General features: G+C 45.5%; 1 protein-coding gene across 1 annotated transcript in view; it reads left to right on the plus strand.

Moving 5' to 3' along the window:
- The window catches only part of STRIP2 (striatin interacting protein 2), a 40,569-nt gene that overhangs the window by 11,674 nt on the left and 10,440 nt on the right, over positions 1-18,455 (plus strand). The window contains exons 8-18 of the mRNA XM_014541819.1: positions 334-461; positions 1,384-1,587; positions 2,991-3,226; positions 3,480-3,545; positions 4,194-4,257; positions 5,009-5,080; positions 8,797-8,871; positions 9,553-9,650; positions 10,106-10,232; positions 12,637-12,737; positions 16,373-16,439. Of these exons, the coding sequence (XP_014397305.1) occupies positions 334-461; positions 1,384-1,587; positions 2,991-3,226; positions 3,480-3,545; positions 4,194-4,257; positions 5,009-5,080; positions 8,797-8,871; positions 9,553-9,650; positions 10,106-10,232; positions 12,637-12,737; positions 16,373-16,439 (1,238 nt within the window). The remainder of the gene's footprint in view (positions 1-333; positions 462-1,383; positions 1,588-2,990; positions 3,227-3,479; positions 3,546-4,193; positions 4,258-5,008; positions 5,081-8,796; positions 8,872-9,552; positions 9,651-10,105; positions 10,233-12,636; positions 12,738-16,372; positions 16,440-18,455) is intronic.

Raw genomic sequence — 18,455 nt, forward strand, 5'->3', positions numbered from 1 at the left:
ATATATATATATATATTATTGATTTCAGAGAGGAAGGGAGAGGGAGAGAGAGATAGAAACATCAATGCTGAGAGAGGATCATTGATCAGCTGCCTCCTGTGTGCCCTCCCCACTGGGGATGGAGCCTGCAACCCAGTCACGTGCCCTGACTGGGAATCGAACCATGACCTCCTGGTTCATAGGTCGACCCTCAACCACTGAGCCACGCGGTCACTGGTCAGGCGGTACTCAAATTCGTTAGGGGTGGTGAGCGTGTCCAGAATCGGGATTACTGAGCAGGTTTTCCCTTACCTCAGTCTCACTTTCTCATTTGCCTCTCTCCACACCCTCCAGGCTTCTCCATGCATAATGAGGAGCCTTTTGCCCTTCTGCTTTTCTCCATGGTTACCAAGTTCTGTAGTGGCCTGGCTCCCCACTTCCCCATAAAGAAGGTCCTGCTTCTGCTTTGGAAGGTGGTCATGGTGAGTGGCTCATTCTCCTCACTCCTAACTCATCAGATCAGCAGTGCCCTCTGCTACCTCAGGTTCTTCTATTCTGATTCTGCAGGCAGGAGCTAGGCAGAAGACTCGGGCAGCTGTTAGCCAATGGAGGGACATCTAGGCTGTCCTAGAGAAATCAGATGTTCTCCGTTAGAGCAGGTTATCCGGTTCTGTTGGACTGACAAGATTTGCCACTCTGTGAATTGGGTTATCATTGCATCTTCCCCTGATAGAACTGATGTTTTGTGGAAAGAACACTGGCTAAGAGTTGGGAAATCTGGCCTCTGCTCATACTGACAACATTGGGCCACTCTCTGTGCCTCAATTTCTCTAGCTATAAATGGGGGGTTAGTGCCTGCCCTCCATCCAGATAAACACGAAGTCCTTATAAATGTATGGTTGTGGTTTTGTTACTAATTATTCAACCTGATCCTTCATCTCTGGCTCCCACCCCACAGGACTGGTTTTATAGGGGGAACTGCCTCTTAAAGTTCCCCAACTTCAAGAGACAGTTACCCCCCGACTGCAGAGGAAATAGAGTGCCTGACTTTAGCATCTGGGTGTGTTTCTTAAAGAGGGAGATACGTTTTCCTGGGTGTTTTTTTTGGTTTTTTTGTTTTTTAGGGGAGGCCCCTCGGAGTCCCTTTCCTAATTTCTGGTGATATTTTCAACCCTGAGTCAGTAAATAATGCTTTGTCCTGGTGCCTGAGTTCCTCAGACCGGGCTAGTAACCACATTTGCCCCTTCCTGTTTTATTATTACTAATTAATTCGGGGTCTGAGGGGGATTGGAGGTGGTGGCTGTTCCTCTCCACCCATGCTTTCCTGACCTTGCTCTCTCTGACTTCCCTCCCTTCCCTTCTCTTCTCTGTCCCTTTTTTTTTTTTTTTTTTTTTACCCCTTAGTTTACCCTCGGTGGATTTGAGCATCTACAGGCTCTCAAAGTACAGAAGCGGGCAGAATTGGGCCTGCCGCCACTGGCTGAGGACAGTATCCAGGTGGTGAAGAGCATGCGTGCCGCCTCCCCTCCCTCTTACACTCTGGACCTGGGGGAGTCTCAGCTGGCACCACCACCCTCCAAGTTGCGAGGCCGCCGTGGTTCTCGAAGGGTACGCACTAAAGCAGACGGTGGGACACTCGCTGTCCAAAAATCAAGATCCTCAGCTGCTCTGGATGTGGGAGGAAAGGGCAGTAAATGACCCAGCTCATCCTGCCCCTGGTTGGCCCTGTGACCAACCTGAAACTTTGCAGTCTATACTTTAGCTTCTATCCCCCAGCCCTGACAGATGCCTGTGCTATCATGATATAACATTGTGATATCGCATTGTAGATCCAGGTCTCGCCACAGGGTCATTGACCTGGACCTCCGCACCTGCAGTTCTTTAGCACCAGAACAAGAGTTAGGTTAGGGCAGTGGTCAGCAAACTGCGGCCCCTTGAGTGTGGCTCTTCCACAAAATACCACGTGCGGGCGCACACGTACAGTGCGATTGAAACTTCGTGGCCACACTCAAGGGGCCAAAGAGCCGCATGTGGCTCGAGAGCCATAGTTTGCCGACCACTGGGTTAGGGTATAAAGACCCAAAGCACCTGAACAGGTCTCCTAGAAAATCCCTGTACCTGGATGTGTGGCACTTTCCTATTTTCTCAGCAGCAAGAAGGTTTACTCTGGGTCAACCATACGTTTGTCTGGTCCCAGAATGAAAGGCTTACATTTGGGAGACGACAGGTTAGGATTCTAGGTATAGTCTGCATCTCTGGAAGGTAGAAATGACAAGTTGCACTGAGACCAGACCATGTTCCCATGAACTCATTTGCTTGATCTGCCTGAGTTCACCAACTATCGGTGTCAGGACCAGACAGTCGCACTCAGCTATCTAGCCTATTATCTTCAGTGAGATTTTTTTAACCTTGATTTTTTTGTTTTATCAAGTAATGTTTACTCATTATAGAAAATTTGGAACAAATATAAAATGAGAAGAAAGGAGAGAAAAATCACCCACAATCTTAACAACCAGAGGCAGTAACTGTTAACTTTTTGGCCTATTTCTGTCCAATCTTTTTCTTTCTGTGACAAATTTTAAAATTCCAAACTTGCTTCCCTCTGCCTAGCAGCAAGCTTCTGTTCTCTTCTTCCTCAGTCAGCCAGCTGGTGTATGCCCACAGAAGGCAAACTAATTGAATGTTCACTTAAGCAGAGCATAATTAGGAAGGAAAGTGCTGGTGTAAAAAAAAAAAAATGGCATCAGTTCTTTCTGAAAGCTAAGTAGCTGTGACTTTGGGATTATCTGTGCTCTGTTCCCTGTCTGTTGGCTTGGTTGTCTGAGAGCTGCCTGTCCTGGGATCGGGCCTGGTGGGGACAGTAGGGTTGAGGTTGGAAAGGGATATTCTCACAAGAGCTGGGTTCTTTTACTCCATGTTTCCTGAATTCTAACAGCCTGTGGGGGAGGGGGTGGCCTCAGACAAGGATGCCCAGGGTGAGATCTCTGCATACTTTCCTTCCCCCACCCCAGCAACTCCTTACTAAGCAAGACAGCCTGGACATTTACAATGAAAGAGATCTCTTTAAGACTGAGGAACCAGCCACAGAAGAGGAAGAGGAGTCTGCTGGCGATGGAGAACGAACCTTGGACGGAGAGTTAGACCTGCTAGAACAGGACCCTCTGGTACCACCTCCACTTTCACAGGCAACCCTCTCTGCTGAGCGGGTGGCTTTTCCCAAGGGCCTACCCTGGGCCCCAAAGGTCAGGTAGGTTTGAAAGATAGGGACCCTGAACTTTGGGGTTTCTATCATTGAAGACCCAGGGTGGTGTGGTCTTTGTGTTAAAGGCACAATAAGCCGGTCTGAGAGTCAGAACTCCTAGGTTTGAAGTTCTCTCTGTTGGCTGCTCTCTTCCCCAACTGCTCCGATCCTCCAATTGGAGGGGCAGGAGCCCAGAAAGATTCTCTCTCTCAAGGTTTGCTTTTCTTCCTTTCTTTGGGGTTCATCACCGTCCCCTCAGGCAGAAGGACATTGAGCACTTCTTGGAGCTAAGCAGGAACAAGTTCATCGGATTCACTCTGGGGCAGTAAGTGACCGAATCATCAGAATGGCTATAGAGTGGTTCTTATGGGGCCAGAGTGGGTGGCTTGGAATGAGAAATTTTGCTGGGTAGTCACAATGCAACCTAGAACTATTAGGCCATGGGCAACTCCCAGTAACTACTTTGGGTTCTTTCCATGGAATTTTTTCCTTCCAGTTTCTTAAAAGAACTTTTATGCTCCTGGCCAGTGGAGGGCCTTGAGCAACAAGTCATTTCCCTCTTGGGCTTCAATTTCCTCATAAGAGTGTTGGATTACAAGGTCTCTAGGGGCCCTACCCGCTCTAATGGGCCAGGATTCTGTGAAGAAGAGACATGGTCAGAACAGATTTAGTCTTTCCCCCCATCTCCCCACCCTCATGAATCCTTCCCACTGGCCTCTACAAAACCTGAGAAGGCATTGTTATTGGTATTTCACAGTCAAAAGTGGCATTGGGCTACCTGCCACTCCCAGACAAAGTGAGTCCTCAAAAGACTATACAGAAACCCTAATTTCCAAACATTTCTGTAATTTTCTGTGTCCTAAAGCAATCACAGGGGATCTGGAAGCTGAAAGTGGCATGGTCTAGTGACTCCAGGGGGAATGAGTCATTCTTTATACTTTTGAAGCTTATCTAGTTGCCTTGCATTTCACAGGGACACAGATACCTTGGTTGGATTACCCAGGCCCATCCATGAGAGTGTGAAGACCCTAAAGCAGGTGACCAGGGTGGGCACTCAGTCTTCAGGGATAGTGAGCCATCAAGGCAAGTTGGATTAGTGGGGTCCTCGTACTGGGCAGGATTCTTCTACCAGACACATTCTGAATCTATTCTACATTTCCCTGAAGGCCTTTGGCCAAAGAGGAAGAAATCAGGTCTCTCCCTACTTACCAGTTTTCTACATTCAGATAGATGAGAAGGTTATTCATTCTTCCTCTCATTCCTTTTCCCTCCTTCTACCTTTCTCTCTCTCTTCTCATTCTTCCCTTCCTTTCCTCTCACTTCTCTCTCCCTATAAGACGACTAACTTCCAAAGGTTCAGGATTGAGTAGCAGGCTACTACTCTACATCTACAGTGTGTGAGCACAAAGACTAAGATACACAGACCTTGAATCCTCCCCTACCCCATCATCATCACTCCATGTACACGTACACATGCAGCAGAAACCTCCGGGCAGTGGTCCAGGGGCAAGGGCCTGTTCCTGGCTGGCTGAAGGTAAATGCTTAGGTATTTGCTGCTCTTCAACAAATTGGAAACATGGAACAAACAAACACTGTATATGAAGCACTTCGCTCAGTGTTAATGGTGCAAAGGTGAATAAGACGCCCGCCTTCAAGTAGTTCATGGTCTATTTGGGATGACAGATCCATAAATAGGACATTTTCCTTGTCATTGGGGAAGTTAAACAAGAGGCTGGTACACATGAGATTGAGGCCCTCAGCCCTTTGTTGATGTCTTCTCTTCCCCAGCACAAATACGTCTCCATCGCAGATGTTCAGATCAAGAATGAGGAGGAGCTGGAGAAGTGCCCCATGTCTTTGGTGAGTTAAAAGGGCCCTGCACAGGAAGGGGGCAGGGGAATATGTTTGCAGTGTTGTCACAGAGCATGTGTGCATGCTTCGGGGATCTTACTATGTGCCAGGCAAGACAAGGTCCCTAATTTCACAACATGTCAAAGTTAGAGAAAAAAGCTAAACAAATAAGGAAACAAGGCTATCAGAGAGTGGTGACATAATGAAGAAATTTTAAATAGAATTATATGACAGACTACTTTAGATTGGATAGTCAAGGTAGGTAGAACTCTCAGAAGGTGACAGTTAAGCTAAGACCATGGTCGGCAAACCGCGGCTTGTGAGCCACTTGCAGCTCTTTGGTCCCTTGAGTGTGGCTCTTCCACAAAATATGCCAAAAAGCTGGACAATGTGGAGGAAATGGACATATTCCAACAAAAATACCATCTCCCAAAAGTGAATCAGGAAGAAGCAGAAAACCTGAATAGGCCAATAACAACTGATAAAATAGAAGCAGTAATCAAAAAAACTCCCAGCAAACAAAAGCCTGGGTCCAGACAGCTTCACAGGGGAGTTTTACAAAACATTCAAAAAAGAACTAACACCTATACTCCTCAAACTATTCCAAAAAATCCAAGAGGAAGGAACACTTCCAAGCTCTTCTTATGAGGCCAGCATTATGCTAATTCCAAACCAGATAAAGAAACTACAAAGAAAGAGAATTACAGGCCAATATCCCTGATGAACATAGATGCTAAAATCATCAACAAAATATTAGCAAATATGATCCAGCAATATATTAAAAAGATCATCCACCATGACCAAGTGGGATTTATTCCAGGGATGCAGGGCTGGTACAATATTTGAAAATCAATAAACATGATACATCACATAAATAAATTGAAAGACAAAAAGCATGTGATCATATCAATAGAAGCAGAAAAAGCATTTGACAAAACCCCACACCCATTTTTGATAAAAACTCTCAGCAAAGTGGGAATAGATGTGGCATATCTCAACATGATAAAGGCCATATATGACAAACCTACAGCCAACATCACACTCAATGGGCAAAACTAAAACAATTTCCCTTAAGAACAGGAACAAGACAAGGATGTCCGCTTTCACCACTTTTATTCAACATAGTACTGGAAGTTGTAGCTACAGTGATCAGGTAAGAAGAAAACATAAAAGGCACCCAAATTGGAAAGGAGAAAGTAAAACTCTTATTATTTGCAGATAACATGATATTGTACACAGAAAACCCCAAAAACTCCACCAAAAAACTACTAGATTTAATAAATGAATTTGGCAATGTAGCAGAATACAAAATGAACACCCAAAAGTCAATGGCTTTTTTATACACCAATAATGAATTCTCAGAAAGAGAAACTAAACAAGCAATTCATTTACCATTGCAATAAAAAATTAAAATACTTAAGAATAAACTTAACCAAGGAGGTAATTGACCTGTATTCGGAAAACTGCAGGATGGTACATCTACACAATGGAATACTAAGCTGCAGTAAAAAAGAAGGAATTCTTACCATTTGCAACAGCATGGATGGAACTGGAGAGCATTATGCTAAGCACAATAAGCCAGTCAGAGAAAGATAAATATCACATAATCTCATTCATTTGTGGGATATAATGAACAACATAAACTGATGAATAAAAACAGATCCAGAGATAGAGAAGCATTGATCAGACTGTCAAACCTCAGAGGGAAGGTAAGGGAGGGTGGGGATAAGGGGGAGAGATAACCAAAGGATTTATATGCATGCATATAAGACTAACCAATGGACACAGATACCTGGGGGTGAGGGCATGGGGGGGGGGGGGCAATAGGGAGATAAGGACGCATATGTAATACCTTAATCAATAAAGAAAAAAAAGAGTAAGAAAAACATTCAGGGGGGTGGGAGGAAATCCAGGATATTGTGATACTATAAAAGCTAAGAAAAAAAATCTTTCAAAAAAGGGAGTGGCCTGGCCAGCATGGTTCAGTGGTTGAGCATCGATCTATGAACCAGGAGGTCATGGTTTGATTCCCAGTCAGGGCACATTCCCAGGTTGTGGGCTCGATCCCCAGTGTGGGGCATGCAGGAGGCAGCCGATAAATGATTCTCTCTCATCATTGATGTTTCTGTCTCTCTCTCCTCCCTTCCTTTCTGAAATCAGTAAAAGTATTTTTTTTAAAAAAAGAAGGGAGTGATCTTCTATGTCAAATGTTGCTGATAAATGGAGCACAGTAAGAACAAGGTGTCCATTGAATTTGGCAACATGAATAAAACTGATGACCTTGAAAAGAGCAACCTCCAGTGAAGTGGTGGGGCTAGAAGCCTAGTTGGTGTGTTGAAAAAGGAATGTAACAAAAGGAAGTAGACAGTTGACATATACAGCACAGAAGTTTTATTGTGAGAAGGATAATAGAACAAGTATGGGAGCTGAAGGAGGATGTGGAGTCGAGGGAAAATGTCTTATAGCTAGGTGACACTAGAGCATGTTTACATCCTAAAGAGATGATCCAGCGGGGAGGGGATACATACAGAACTACTACATTCGACAAAGGAAAAGAGTGAGATTCTAAGCACAAAAGGAGGGCTGGCCTTTCATAGGAGCACAGGTGGTTCGACCTCAATGTCAAGAAGGAAGGTGGAGACTCTGGCAGATTTGGCAAAGAGAAGATGAGGGTGTGCCTGTCCGGTTGCTTGTTTTCTCCATGAAGTATGAGGCAGGGTTAGCAACTATTGAGGGGCTGTGGGACAAGGGGGTTGATTTGAGAAAGGGGGTAAGATGTGAAATGGGCATTTTGGATAGCAGAAGGCAAGCACACAGGATTGCAGGCTTTACTGAACGTCCATTTAAGACTTTTGCTTATTTAAGCATAGCTGAGTTGTGTGGGATGAAAGGGGCTAAGTTACCTACCTTAGGTTCTCATGGCACTGACCCTTGCCCTGTAATAGACAGACCTTGGGTGAGGAAGGACTGCATTGCCCAAAGATGACAGTGGCCTTGAGTACCCTCTCGAGCACTGGAGGTCTGTCTCCATACTCCGACAAAGGGCTTAGGTGGGGTCATCAAAAGGACAAAGAGTTGTGCATGAGGGGGCTGGTCAGAAAGGAGAAAGGGATGTTGTAGGGGCTAATAGAGAAGTAAAAATAGTTTACACCTAAAAGCTTATCAGCCAATAGTCCTTCCTGCTTCTCCAGGCCATAGGTTACCCATCTGTCTTATTAACCCTCTCTATTGAGTCACCTGCCTTTCCTTTCTGGCTTCAGAGCATTTTAGTGCTCTCAGGTGGCCTCATTGACACCCTGGGAAGTGGCTCTGTGTAGGCTGTCTGTTCCCAGTGTCCCGGGCATACCTGCAGCCTGAATTAAGTCCCCATGTGTTCAGCAAAGCAGTGGTCTGAGCCGTCTCCTAGTTGGGAGTTTTGACTCCTGATCCAGCTGGGACATGGAAAAAAGAATTTGGATCGACTCCAGATAATGTGAAAACCAGAATCATCGCTTGTTAGGGCTGGAAGAGACCTCAGCGGTCATCCAGACCAGCCCACTGATCTATAGAAGAGGAAATTAGGACCCAGATAGGGAAAGTAACTTACCCAAGGTCATATAAGGAAACATTAACACAGCGAGGGTAGAACCTAGGACTCCCAGCTCAGTGCTCTTTGCATGCCACACTTCACATAGCCTTTGGTCAACTGGAAAATGGCCTGGGTAACTGTGTGTTTCCTGCCGTAGGGGGAAGAGGTAGTGCCAGAGACGCCATGTGAAATCCTCTACCAGGGCATGCTGTATAGCCTCCCCCAGTACATGGTAAGAGGTGGTGGGGTAAGGACATAGTAAGAAGTTGCCCTTCGTTGCTTCAAGGAACAGACAGCTGAGAGTCATTTCAAGCTGAGATGTCCATCATTTCAGCTTGTTTCCTGAGCTTTCACTCCTCAGTCGAGGCTTTCTCTAACACATTAGAATTCTGAGCTTTCCTCGGGGCTCCTGCAAGAGGAAGGAGGACTTGGCGGTACTCCCTAGTCCTTTTGGAGGGATGGAGATCAAGATGGGATCTGTGCAGGGTGTATTGGGGGCCCTCGTCCCTCTGAGGTCTGCTATGGTCTGTCATGTTCTAGATAGCCTCAGGCTAAGAATGGTGAGGATGCTGATGGTCAGGGTTAGAGGAAGGAAAGGGTAGAGGACGTGAAATCTTGCTTATGCCTCCCACTTTATTTCTAGGCTTTGTCCCTCTCACTTTGCCTTTCCCATCTTCCTCTCTGGAAAGAGCAGTCTTGAAGCACAGCAGCCTGTCAGCTCCCTTCTGGCTCCTGACTCTCACAGGCAGGCCTCTCAGGACTGGACACCTGATTGCCCCTCTGGAGGCTGGGGCGATCTGGTCATTGAGGGAAGGACTTAGAGGAAGACTTTAAAACACTTCCAATAGGACTGTTGAGGCATTGAGAAATAGCCTTGTTGCATGGGATGGATTCCTCATTTTCTACTTTCCAGATTGCTCTGCTTAAGATTCTGCTGGCTGCAGCTCCCACCTCCAAGGCTAAGACAGACTCTATCAATATTCTGGCAGATGTCCTGCCTGAGGAGATGCCGTGAGTGCTTCAACTGTGGCGGCGGCTGAATACTAGCTGTCTTGTCCGCGAGGTCTCTCTAGTCCCCACCCCACCTGGTTAACAGGGATTATCTCCAAAGAGATCTCCCTTCCCCCAGCAGTAGCCCCTTTCCACCGCAGTGCTCTCTGCTGTGCTCCTTTTAGCTCAGAATTGAGGGGCTGGAGGGCAGTATGCGTGCCAGCGACTGGCTGCACAGGTATGTGGGTGGACATTGCCAAGGGATGAGCTTGACAAAGGAGAGAGAGAAACAGAGTCCAGAGGAGCTTTTCTCCAGACAGGCTTATCAGCAGGAACTCGGGAGGTTTCCCTAGCACAGAAACTCAGGTTTCCTAAGCTCTGGCTCTCCTGTGTACATTGTATCCGATCCAAATATGTACTGTGTAGAAGCTCTCTCCAGCCACCCTCGAGATTGACCCCTCCTGTCCCTATTGTAGTGTCACTGTTCTCCAGAGCATGAAGCTGGGCATTGATGTGAACAGGCACAAGGAGATCATTGTAAAGAGTATTTCTGCCCTGCTCCTGCTGCTCCTCAAGCACTTCAAACTGAACCACATCTACCAGGTGAGCAGCTAGGAGCGCTTCTCCACGGGTCTTCGTGTTCACTAGGCCCTGTCTCCTAAAGAAGGGACACTAGGGCCCTTGCAATCCAGCTGAGTATCTTTCAGCCTTTTCTTTGTCTCACTCAGGGAATCAAAATGCCTGTTGTACAAGCTTGGGGTGGAGATATGGTGTGGGATGTGGGGAACTGTTCTAGAAAGGTGCTGATGTCTATGTCCTTTGAACATGATCTGAGGGTTGTGGGTAGGAATCTCTGCCCAGCCAGCTTTAAAACAATGGGTGATAGGATTCAAGCATTCTACAAAAATGGGGGGGGAGGGAGCATGTTGAGAATGGTTTTCTATATGCGAAGCACCTTTCTAACATTTGAGATCTAATTCTGAATAAGGCATGTTTCTGGCTCTTAAGGGCGTAGAGGTCTTGTAAAGGATACAGATACATAAAGATCCAATCGTAGAGTGATAAGTACAGTTAAGCATTGGCTGATAGGGAAATACCTAATCCAGCCTGAGGTGAAGTGACTTCAACCCGAGTCCTAAAGAGAGATTAGCTGCAATGTGGGAGTTGTCAGGGAAAGAGGACAGGAAGCACTTCAAGCAGAAAAGCTAATTTGTGAAAGTCCGTAAGGCTGGAGAGGACAACAGGGAGGACATAACACATGTGATAGCGCACAATTATTAAGTACCTATAATGGGCCGGGCACTCTGTTAAGCTTGTGTGGGATCTCATTTAATTTTCTCAGCCCTATGCGGTAGGTCTTACTTTATGCCATTTTATAGAGGAGGAAACCAAAGCTAGGAAAGGTTAACCTGTTTCCTCATAAACGCATTGTTTGCCGTGCTGAGGAGTTTAGACTTGATTCTTCTGTAAGCATACATTGCCATAAGCAAGGTATAGGGGAAGATGGAAGCAGTAATGGATGCTCGCTGTGGTGAGACCATGGGGGAGAGGAGGCATCTCATTCCTGCACAGAGGCTCTGCTCTGTTTTCCTCCTGTGAAGTCAAAACCAAGCTTGCTGGTGGAAGAGCAGGTCCTTAAAGTGCAGGGGAGGCCCTGCAGGGTCTGTGTCCATGGCAGGTTTGACTATTTTAGTACATTCTGGGACATCTGTAGGTTTGTTAGCGTGTCCTGGGTGCTCACACGTCTGCTCATGTTTGCTGAGCAGCAGCAGGGCTGGGAGGAGTTGGGCCTGGTGGGAGATAGTGGTCCTAGTAGAAAGGACAGAGAACTGAGGATGTCTGTTTCTGTTTGCTTCTCTTGGTGGCAGTAGGTGGATCAACAGCCAGACAGGTGGGTGGCTTGATGGGTCTTGCCAGTGTGTGTCAGTGGCAATGAATCCTGACAAGGCTACAGACATATCTAAAACTGAAAAAAGTTTTCCATCACTTGATAGAGAGTATGTATCGTCTCCTCCATCTGGGGCTTTGGGGAAAAAACCCTGGGTCAGCTGCCAGGGGGGAAAGATTTGAGCAAAAGAGAGAAATGGGCAGCACCAGCTGACGCCTCCCCTGTAACCACACATTTAGGGGCAGAGGGCAGCTTAGCTTGCTACCAAGGCTACTTTTTGGTAATCAGGAAGAAGTAGAGGATTTAAAACAGCACAATTTTCTGCCTTTTCAACCCAGTTTCTGCACTGTCCTAGCAGTCTAGGTTCTGGATCTGGAGAAAATTGTGCCTGGTGCTCCTCAGTGTATCTTGGGCAAAATCCAGATGGCATAACTTCACGACACTGCCTCCACTAAGTCTTCCTGGACACAAACCCCATCCAGATTCAGGAGAGCCAAGTGGAGCCCCTGTGCTGTGGTGTTACGCTCATCAAAGAGATCCTCGACTTATTCTCAGTGCAGTACCTGTTGACTGGAGGGCTCTTGATTCCTTCATTAAAATATGATATTCTAAGTACAGGGAACCATACAGACTGGCATGGAGCCCACATTCCAGTGGCCCATTTGGTTATGTGTTGTCTCCATGCTGGCTGAGTGATGCCAGCAGCTGCTGGGGGTGAGTTGCACCTGTCCTTGCTGTATCAATCACAGTTGAAACACTATGAGCCAGAGCTTTGGTGTGGAAGACAACTCCCTCGGGGTTGCCTTCCTTTCCTGTTGAGCTTAAGAGAAAATCTCACAGCAGTTCTGTTGATCTGTAATAGGGCTTTCTCTCCGGTTTATGTTTTGTGCTTTTGGTCAGGAGTTTGCAACCTATATAACACTACCGATTGTCCCCCTCCAGGTAGGATGGGCGAGCTGGAGACGATTCTTCCCCTTCCCAGGCAGAAAGACTGATAACACAAGCGGCCAGTGGATATCTTTAGGGATGGATGTTAGATTTAGATTTGCCTGTTTTTCATACAGATCTTCTATTCTCCCCCAAATAAGCAGCCCTTTCCACTTTGATCTTTTAATTCAGTTTGAATATGTATCACAACATTTGGTATTTGCCAACTGCATTCCATTGATCCTGAAATTCTTCAATCAAAATATTTTGTCCTACATCACTGCTAAAAACAGGTATGGACTCTGGACACTTTTATTTCAAAAGGGCTAGTTTGGGATGATTGAGAAAAATTACATTATTTCTGAGCCTGTCAGTTTTGCTGTCCCAAGTTCTATTTTAGAGCGATTACTATTTAATTTCCTTGAAGTGTTAGCTGCTGGGTATATGATTTGGCCTCGTCACAAAGATATTTATATTTTTAAAATTTTAAAAACTGAAAAATGTCATGACTCAAAGTAATAAAATTACAACGATAAAATTTCAGCTTTATGGCTTGTCTGGCCAGCCCCGATCTTAGTATAAATCATAAGTTGGGTTAGTTACACTACTTTGTAAACTGTAAAGTGTTATAGAGAATTTATAACTGAAAAATAATAGATAGATCAATTTGTAGTTTTCAAAATTACACTATTTCTCTATCCATTATTTTATTTAATCTCCAAAGCAGTCCTAAGTGATATTACAACAAGTTTTATTTCTCATTTTACCAATTAGGAAACAACTTAGGTTAATTGACTTGCTCAAGATTAACATGCTAGTGAGACTTGTTAAGTAAGCAGCAAAGATAGGATCAAAACACAAATTGCTTTCTGATCACAATTGTGAATACAAATTGCTTTCCACTCCTCCAGCCAAGTGGGGACATGGCAGAAAGGGAAGGTCACAGAACAGATCCTTGTTCCTTACTTGGCTGTTTCCATGAGAACTGGAAGCCTATGAATCAGGAGTCTACCAGAAGTGCTTTAATAGAGGCAAAGTTTCTAAAGTAGAAGCGGATTACTCGGAGTGAGTGGAGAGGGGCTAGGAGATGTTGCCTCACCAGTATGTCAGCACTGCCTGAGATTCCTCCAGGGAGAGGCAGCTTACTTATATGTAGTTTCTCACACACACACACACACACACACACACACACACACACGGAACCTGAAGTCATGAGACCTCGATTCCTGGCCTGGATCTGCCATTTGCTAGCTATGTAATCTCAAGTAAGACACTTTGTTTCTCTGAGCCACAGTATTTCCATCTTTAAAATGAAAACAAAACCTCTTCTGACTGAATCATAGAGCTTTTATAAGCATTAGTTAAGATAAATATATATGAGAGTGATTTAAATACTTTTCCTGTTTGAAGGAAGCATTTGAGAATTCATGGGTTTTTTGGTTTTGTTTTTTTTCTAACTACAGGAGATTTATGCACTGGCCACCTTAAAAATAACACTAAGCCCTAGCTGATTTGGCTCAGTGGATAGAGCATTGGCCTGCAGACTGAAAGGTCCCAGGTTCGATTCCAGTCAAGGGCATGTACCTCAGTTGCAGGCTCAGTCCTCAGCCCTGGTTGGGGCGTGTGCAGGAGGCAACTAATCAATGTGTCTCTCTCACATCGATGTTTCTCTCTGTCTCTCCCCCTCCCTTCCACTCTCTATAAAAGTCAATGGAAAAATTTTCTTTGATGAGGATTAACAAAAAATAAAACTAACACTAAGACTTGCTAGTTGAATTACCAGGGAAAATGGAAGTGTAGGTTGGGCGAGGTAAGGGCCACAGCTTCATGAAGGCACCTCTGTGTATCAGTCAACCTTTTTAGTTCTAAGTAACTAAAACCAGCTAGACCTGGTTCATGCATAGTAGTAATTTGTTAGGAGGAAATGTGAGGTATATCATCTTGAGGCTCCTAGGACAGGGATGCAGCTCTGAGCCTCAGGGTTGGTCTGTAGGGAGCCCAGGCAGTCCTCCACCTCTGTCTATGGACACCAAGCCTCTGTACTCCACTCCAGTGTCTTCTCTCACTTGCAAATAGTAGTGTCTGTTTCCCAGGCCACTCTGTGAAATATGCCTGCATGAGCTCAACATGTCCTGCCCCATGCCACTCAGACTGAATTGGCTCTCAATCCTTGTTCCACATTCCCAGGGTTAGAGGTCTGTCCCTGGCTCAATCAATTATGGCTGGGAAGTTGGGTTCAGGAGCTAAATGCACTCCTGGGCCTAGAAGAGGAGGGGCAAACAAACCAATATGTGTCCATCGAGATCATTTGGAGTTGAAAGAGCCAGACTATGCCATTTGCTAAGGTTGGCCTGGATAAGATGGTCCTCCTGTTTACCACCCACAGTATATTTCACTGGTGCATAATCCCTGAGAAACTTGGAGCACCCACAGCTCATTATTGCACAGTTTCCTTATGGCTCTTACAACCTAGATAATGTAGAAACTTGTAACTGTCTTTTATTCCCCCTTAGGCTAGAATTCAGTTCACTGAGATGAGAATAAATCCATTTTTGATTTCCCGCCCCCATTTCCTGGTCCCCAGCACCTACTTTGCCATGGGGCTTTGTCAGTGGGAGGTGGGTAGCTGAGTTTTTCCTAAAGGAGCAGCAGAGAACTGGCAACCCTGGGAGGATCTAGTAGAGTGAATTAAGATGATGAGCAACATAGTAGAGAGAGCCATTGGCCTCTCCTCTCCTCCCTTTGTTCCCTTGGTTATCTTTGTGTGTTTCTTGGACAAAGGTAAACATTTCTAGTGGAATAAATTGTTGCCTTTTGTTTGGATAGAGTTTGACTTTCGAAATAGAGAGACAGGTCCAAGGAACCCCATAGTCTTCTTATTTCCAACTGCATTAGTTCAGATAGATTGGTGGTTTTTAAATTTTGTTTTGTTTTGTTTTTGTTAATCCTTACCTGAAGATATTTTTTCTATTGATTTTTAGAGAGAGTGGAAGAGAGAAAAGGAGGGAGGCAGAGAAAGAGACATTGATGTGAGAGAGACACATCAATTGGTTTCCATCCCTCATGCGCCCTAACTGGGGCTGGGGATCGAACCTGCAACCCAGGTACGTGCCCTTGACCGTGACCCTTTGGTCCCCAGGGCAACACTCTTGAGCAACCACTGAGCAACACAGGCCAGGGCAAGATTGGTGTTTAAAACCTCATGGACTGTCCCAACCAGGAGAAGCATTAGAGATTAACTAATCTCAATTCTGCATTGTACCCATGAAGAAGGGAAAAGAGGAAAGAAAGGTCATTTTAAGTGACTGTATTCCTGTCATCATGTGGTGCCTTATTTTTCCTGCTTCCCTGGGCTACCCACAGAGCCTCCAGCTCCCTTGGAGGCAGATGCTATTACCATTCTTGAGCTACTAGACTGGCCCTGCTGTAGGTTGCTGCCTCTGTCTCAAGCTTCCTGTAGGGGTAGCTCAGGTGATCATTCCCGAGAGCTCCTGGCTTTCAGAAAGACACAGAAGTCTGCATTGCGTCCTCACATCCACAGTTTGTTAAGTGCAATAAGTTTTAGCAGCATCTCTGGGAGCACAGTTATATTCACACATATACACAAGCATATACTTAAATACAGAAACTCAACTGCAGACAAGTTTACATATTCCTTTAAAGAAGGAAGGAGAAAGGTGGCTGTACAGGGCTCTCTTTCTGCTCTCTTTTGCCTTTGCCAGATGGGGGCCAGCCTGAAAGAACTCTGTTAGTTCCTCTAGAGCTGGAGTTGCCTGGCACCAAAGCCCTCGGTTTCAGCCAAGGTCTCTAAGCAATTTGGGAAATAGATAGGGCCTGCTGGAGAGAACTAACCCCTGCCCTTTAACATACAGCTGTTTCCTGCCGTTGCCATTTACCTAAAGCCTGTCCTTATCTCTGCATCTTGCAGCATCTCGGTCCTGGATTACCCTTGCTGTACCATCCAGGATTTGCCAGAACTTACTACAGAGAGTCTGGTAAGCAGATGCGGATTCGGTAGCCTTTGAAAATGCCAAGTAGCAGAGGCTGGCACTTGTTCTTCCATTGCTTCTCTGCCTCCATAATGCCCTGGTTTGGGAGTCTCAGATTAACAAAGGCCTATTGGCAATAGCACAGAGCCAGTAGGGGTTTAGAGCTGCTGACCCAGTTGAGAACAGTTTGGAAAAGCTGTGCATAGCATTTTGTCAAGAAAAGGGTCAGTGAAAAACACTAAGGAGGAGAGGACATTTAGGAAGATAATTAGACTGAATTGAATGTGAACATCTGCGCAGAATGGCAGGAGAATCTCATCTGGTCATCCCAAATAATTATCTGCCTTTCTGCTGTGCCACAGGCTATGCACTTTTCATTTCCATTCGGGTTATAAAACCCAGGAGTGGTACTTCGGAAAATACCAAAATGCCTACGTCTCTCTGAGGCAAAAGTCAATATAGCCACAGAAGGATGATCCAGAAAATTCTTCATCCTGGAAACGGCTCTAGGCAAGTCAGAAAAGTCCCTCAGAGTTATTCTTTTTAAAAATATATATATATTGCCCTAACCAGTTTGGCTCAGTGGATAGAGCATCGGCCTGCAGACTAAAGGGTCCCAGGTTCGATTCCAGTCAAGGGCATGTACCTTGGTTGCAGGCACAACCCTGGTGGGGAGTGTGCAGGAGGCAGCTGATCGATGTATCTCTCTCATCAATGTTTCTAACTCTATATATTTTAATTGATTTTTAGAGAGAAAGTAAGGGAGAAGGAGAGAGAGAGGAACATTGATGTGGGAGTGTAACATCGATAGGCTGCCTCTTGCATGCCCCCTAGTAGGGATGGAGGCCACAACCTGGACATGTGCCCTGACTGGGAATCGAACCAGGGACATTTTGGTGCATGGGATGATACCCAACCAACTGAGCCAATCTGGCCAAGGCCCTCATAGTTATTAATTGCATGAAACTGACTGATGAATAGCACATTGAAGACCAAGTGTCTGTCTCATCATGTATTGCCACAGCTCATTAGGTATTCCTCAGTCACTACCCTCACCCCGTTGCATTGTAATTTATATCAGTTTCTCTATTTGACTGAAAAGTCCTTGAAGTAAAACATAGTATCTATTCATCATTTTTATTTTATTTATTTATTTATTTATCTACCATTTTAAAAGCTCTTTCATGCAAACAAACAGGATTGCATTTAAGGGGTGATTAAAATGGAATGGGGTATGTGGTACTTGTCTAAATGTAATCTAACAACGCTATTCATTTAGTAAGGAGTCTAATTACTAGCTCTATAATCACACTACTCAAGAAAACTGTTATAGTGCATCATCATTTTTATATCACCAGAGTTTAGCACCATGTTTGGTATACAGAAGGAGCTCAATAAGTGCTGAGTGGCCAGATGACAGCACCCATGTGTGCCACAACCCCAACTTTAATACTTGCAAAATGTTGCATCAAAAAAGTCTATTATGGAATTTTATGGAGGTCCGAGCAAGATGGCGGCATAGGTAAACACCGGAGACTGCTGCCGCAAACAACCACTTCAAAAATACAACTAAAAGACGGAACGGACATCACCCAGAACCACAGGAAGGCTGGCTGAGGAGAGACTCTTCAACTAGAAGGAAAGACAACAGCATACCGAGGCTCAGAGGAGGCGCAGTGTGGAAAATATAAAGGTGCGGAGGTGCGCGCGCAAAGCGGGCTGGTGGCTGAGGGCGCGGTTGTCGTTTTCAATCAGGAGGGAGTCTCAGACTCTGAGCTCCAGATCCGGGCGAGTCTCTAGGGACTCAGACTGAAACGGGAGAAGCGGGATTGTCTGGCATCAGTTGGAACAGTGAGGGCAGCTTTCTCTCCGAGGTTTGCAGCGTTTCCTGGGGAGGGAGTCTCCTCTGAGCTCCAGATCCGGGCGAGTCTCTAGGGACTCAGACTGAAACGGGAGAAGCGGGATTGTCTGGCATCAGTTGGAAGAACGAGGGCAGCTTTCTCTCCGAGGTTTGCAGCGGTT

Source organism: Myotis brandtii, unplaced genomic scaffold (assembly GCF_000412655.1).
Source record: "Myotis brandtii unplaced genomic scaffold, ASM41265v1 scaffold280, whole genome shotgun sequence".
Lineage (NCBI taxonomy): Eukaryota > Metazoa > Chordata > Mammalia > Chiroptera > Vespertilionidae > Myotis > Myotis brandtii.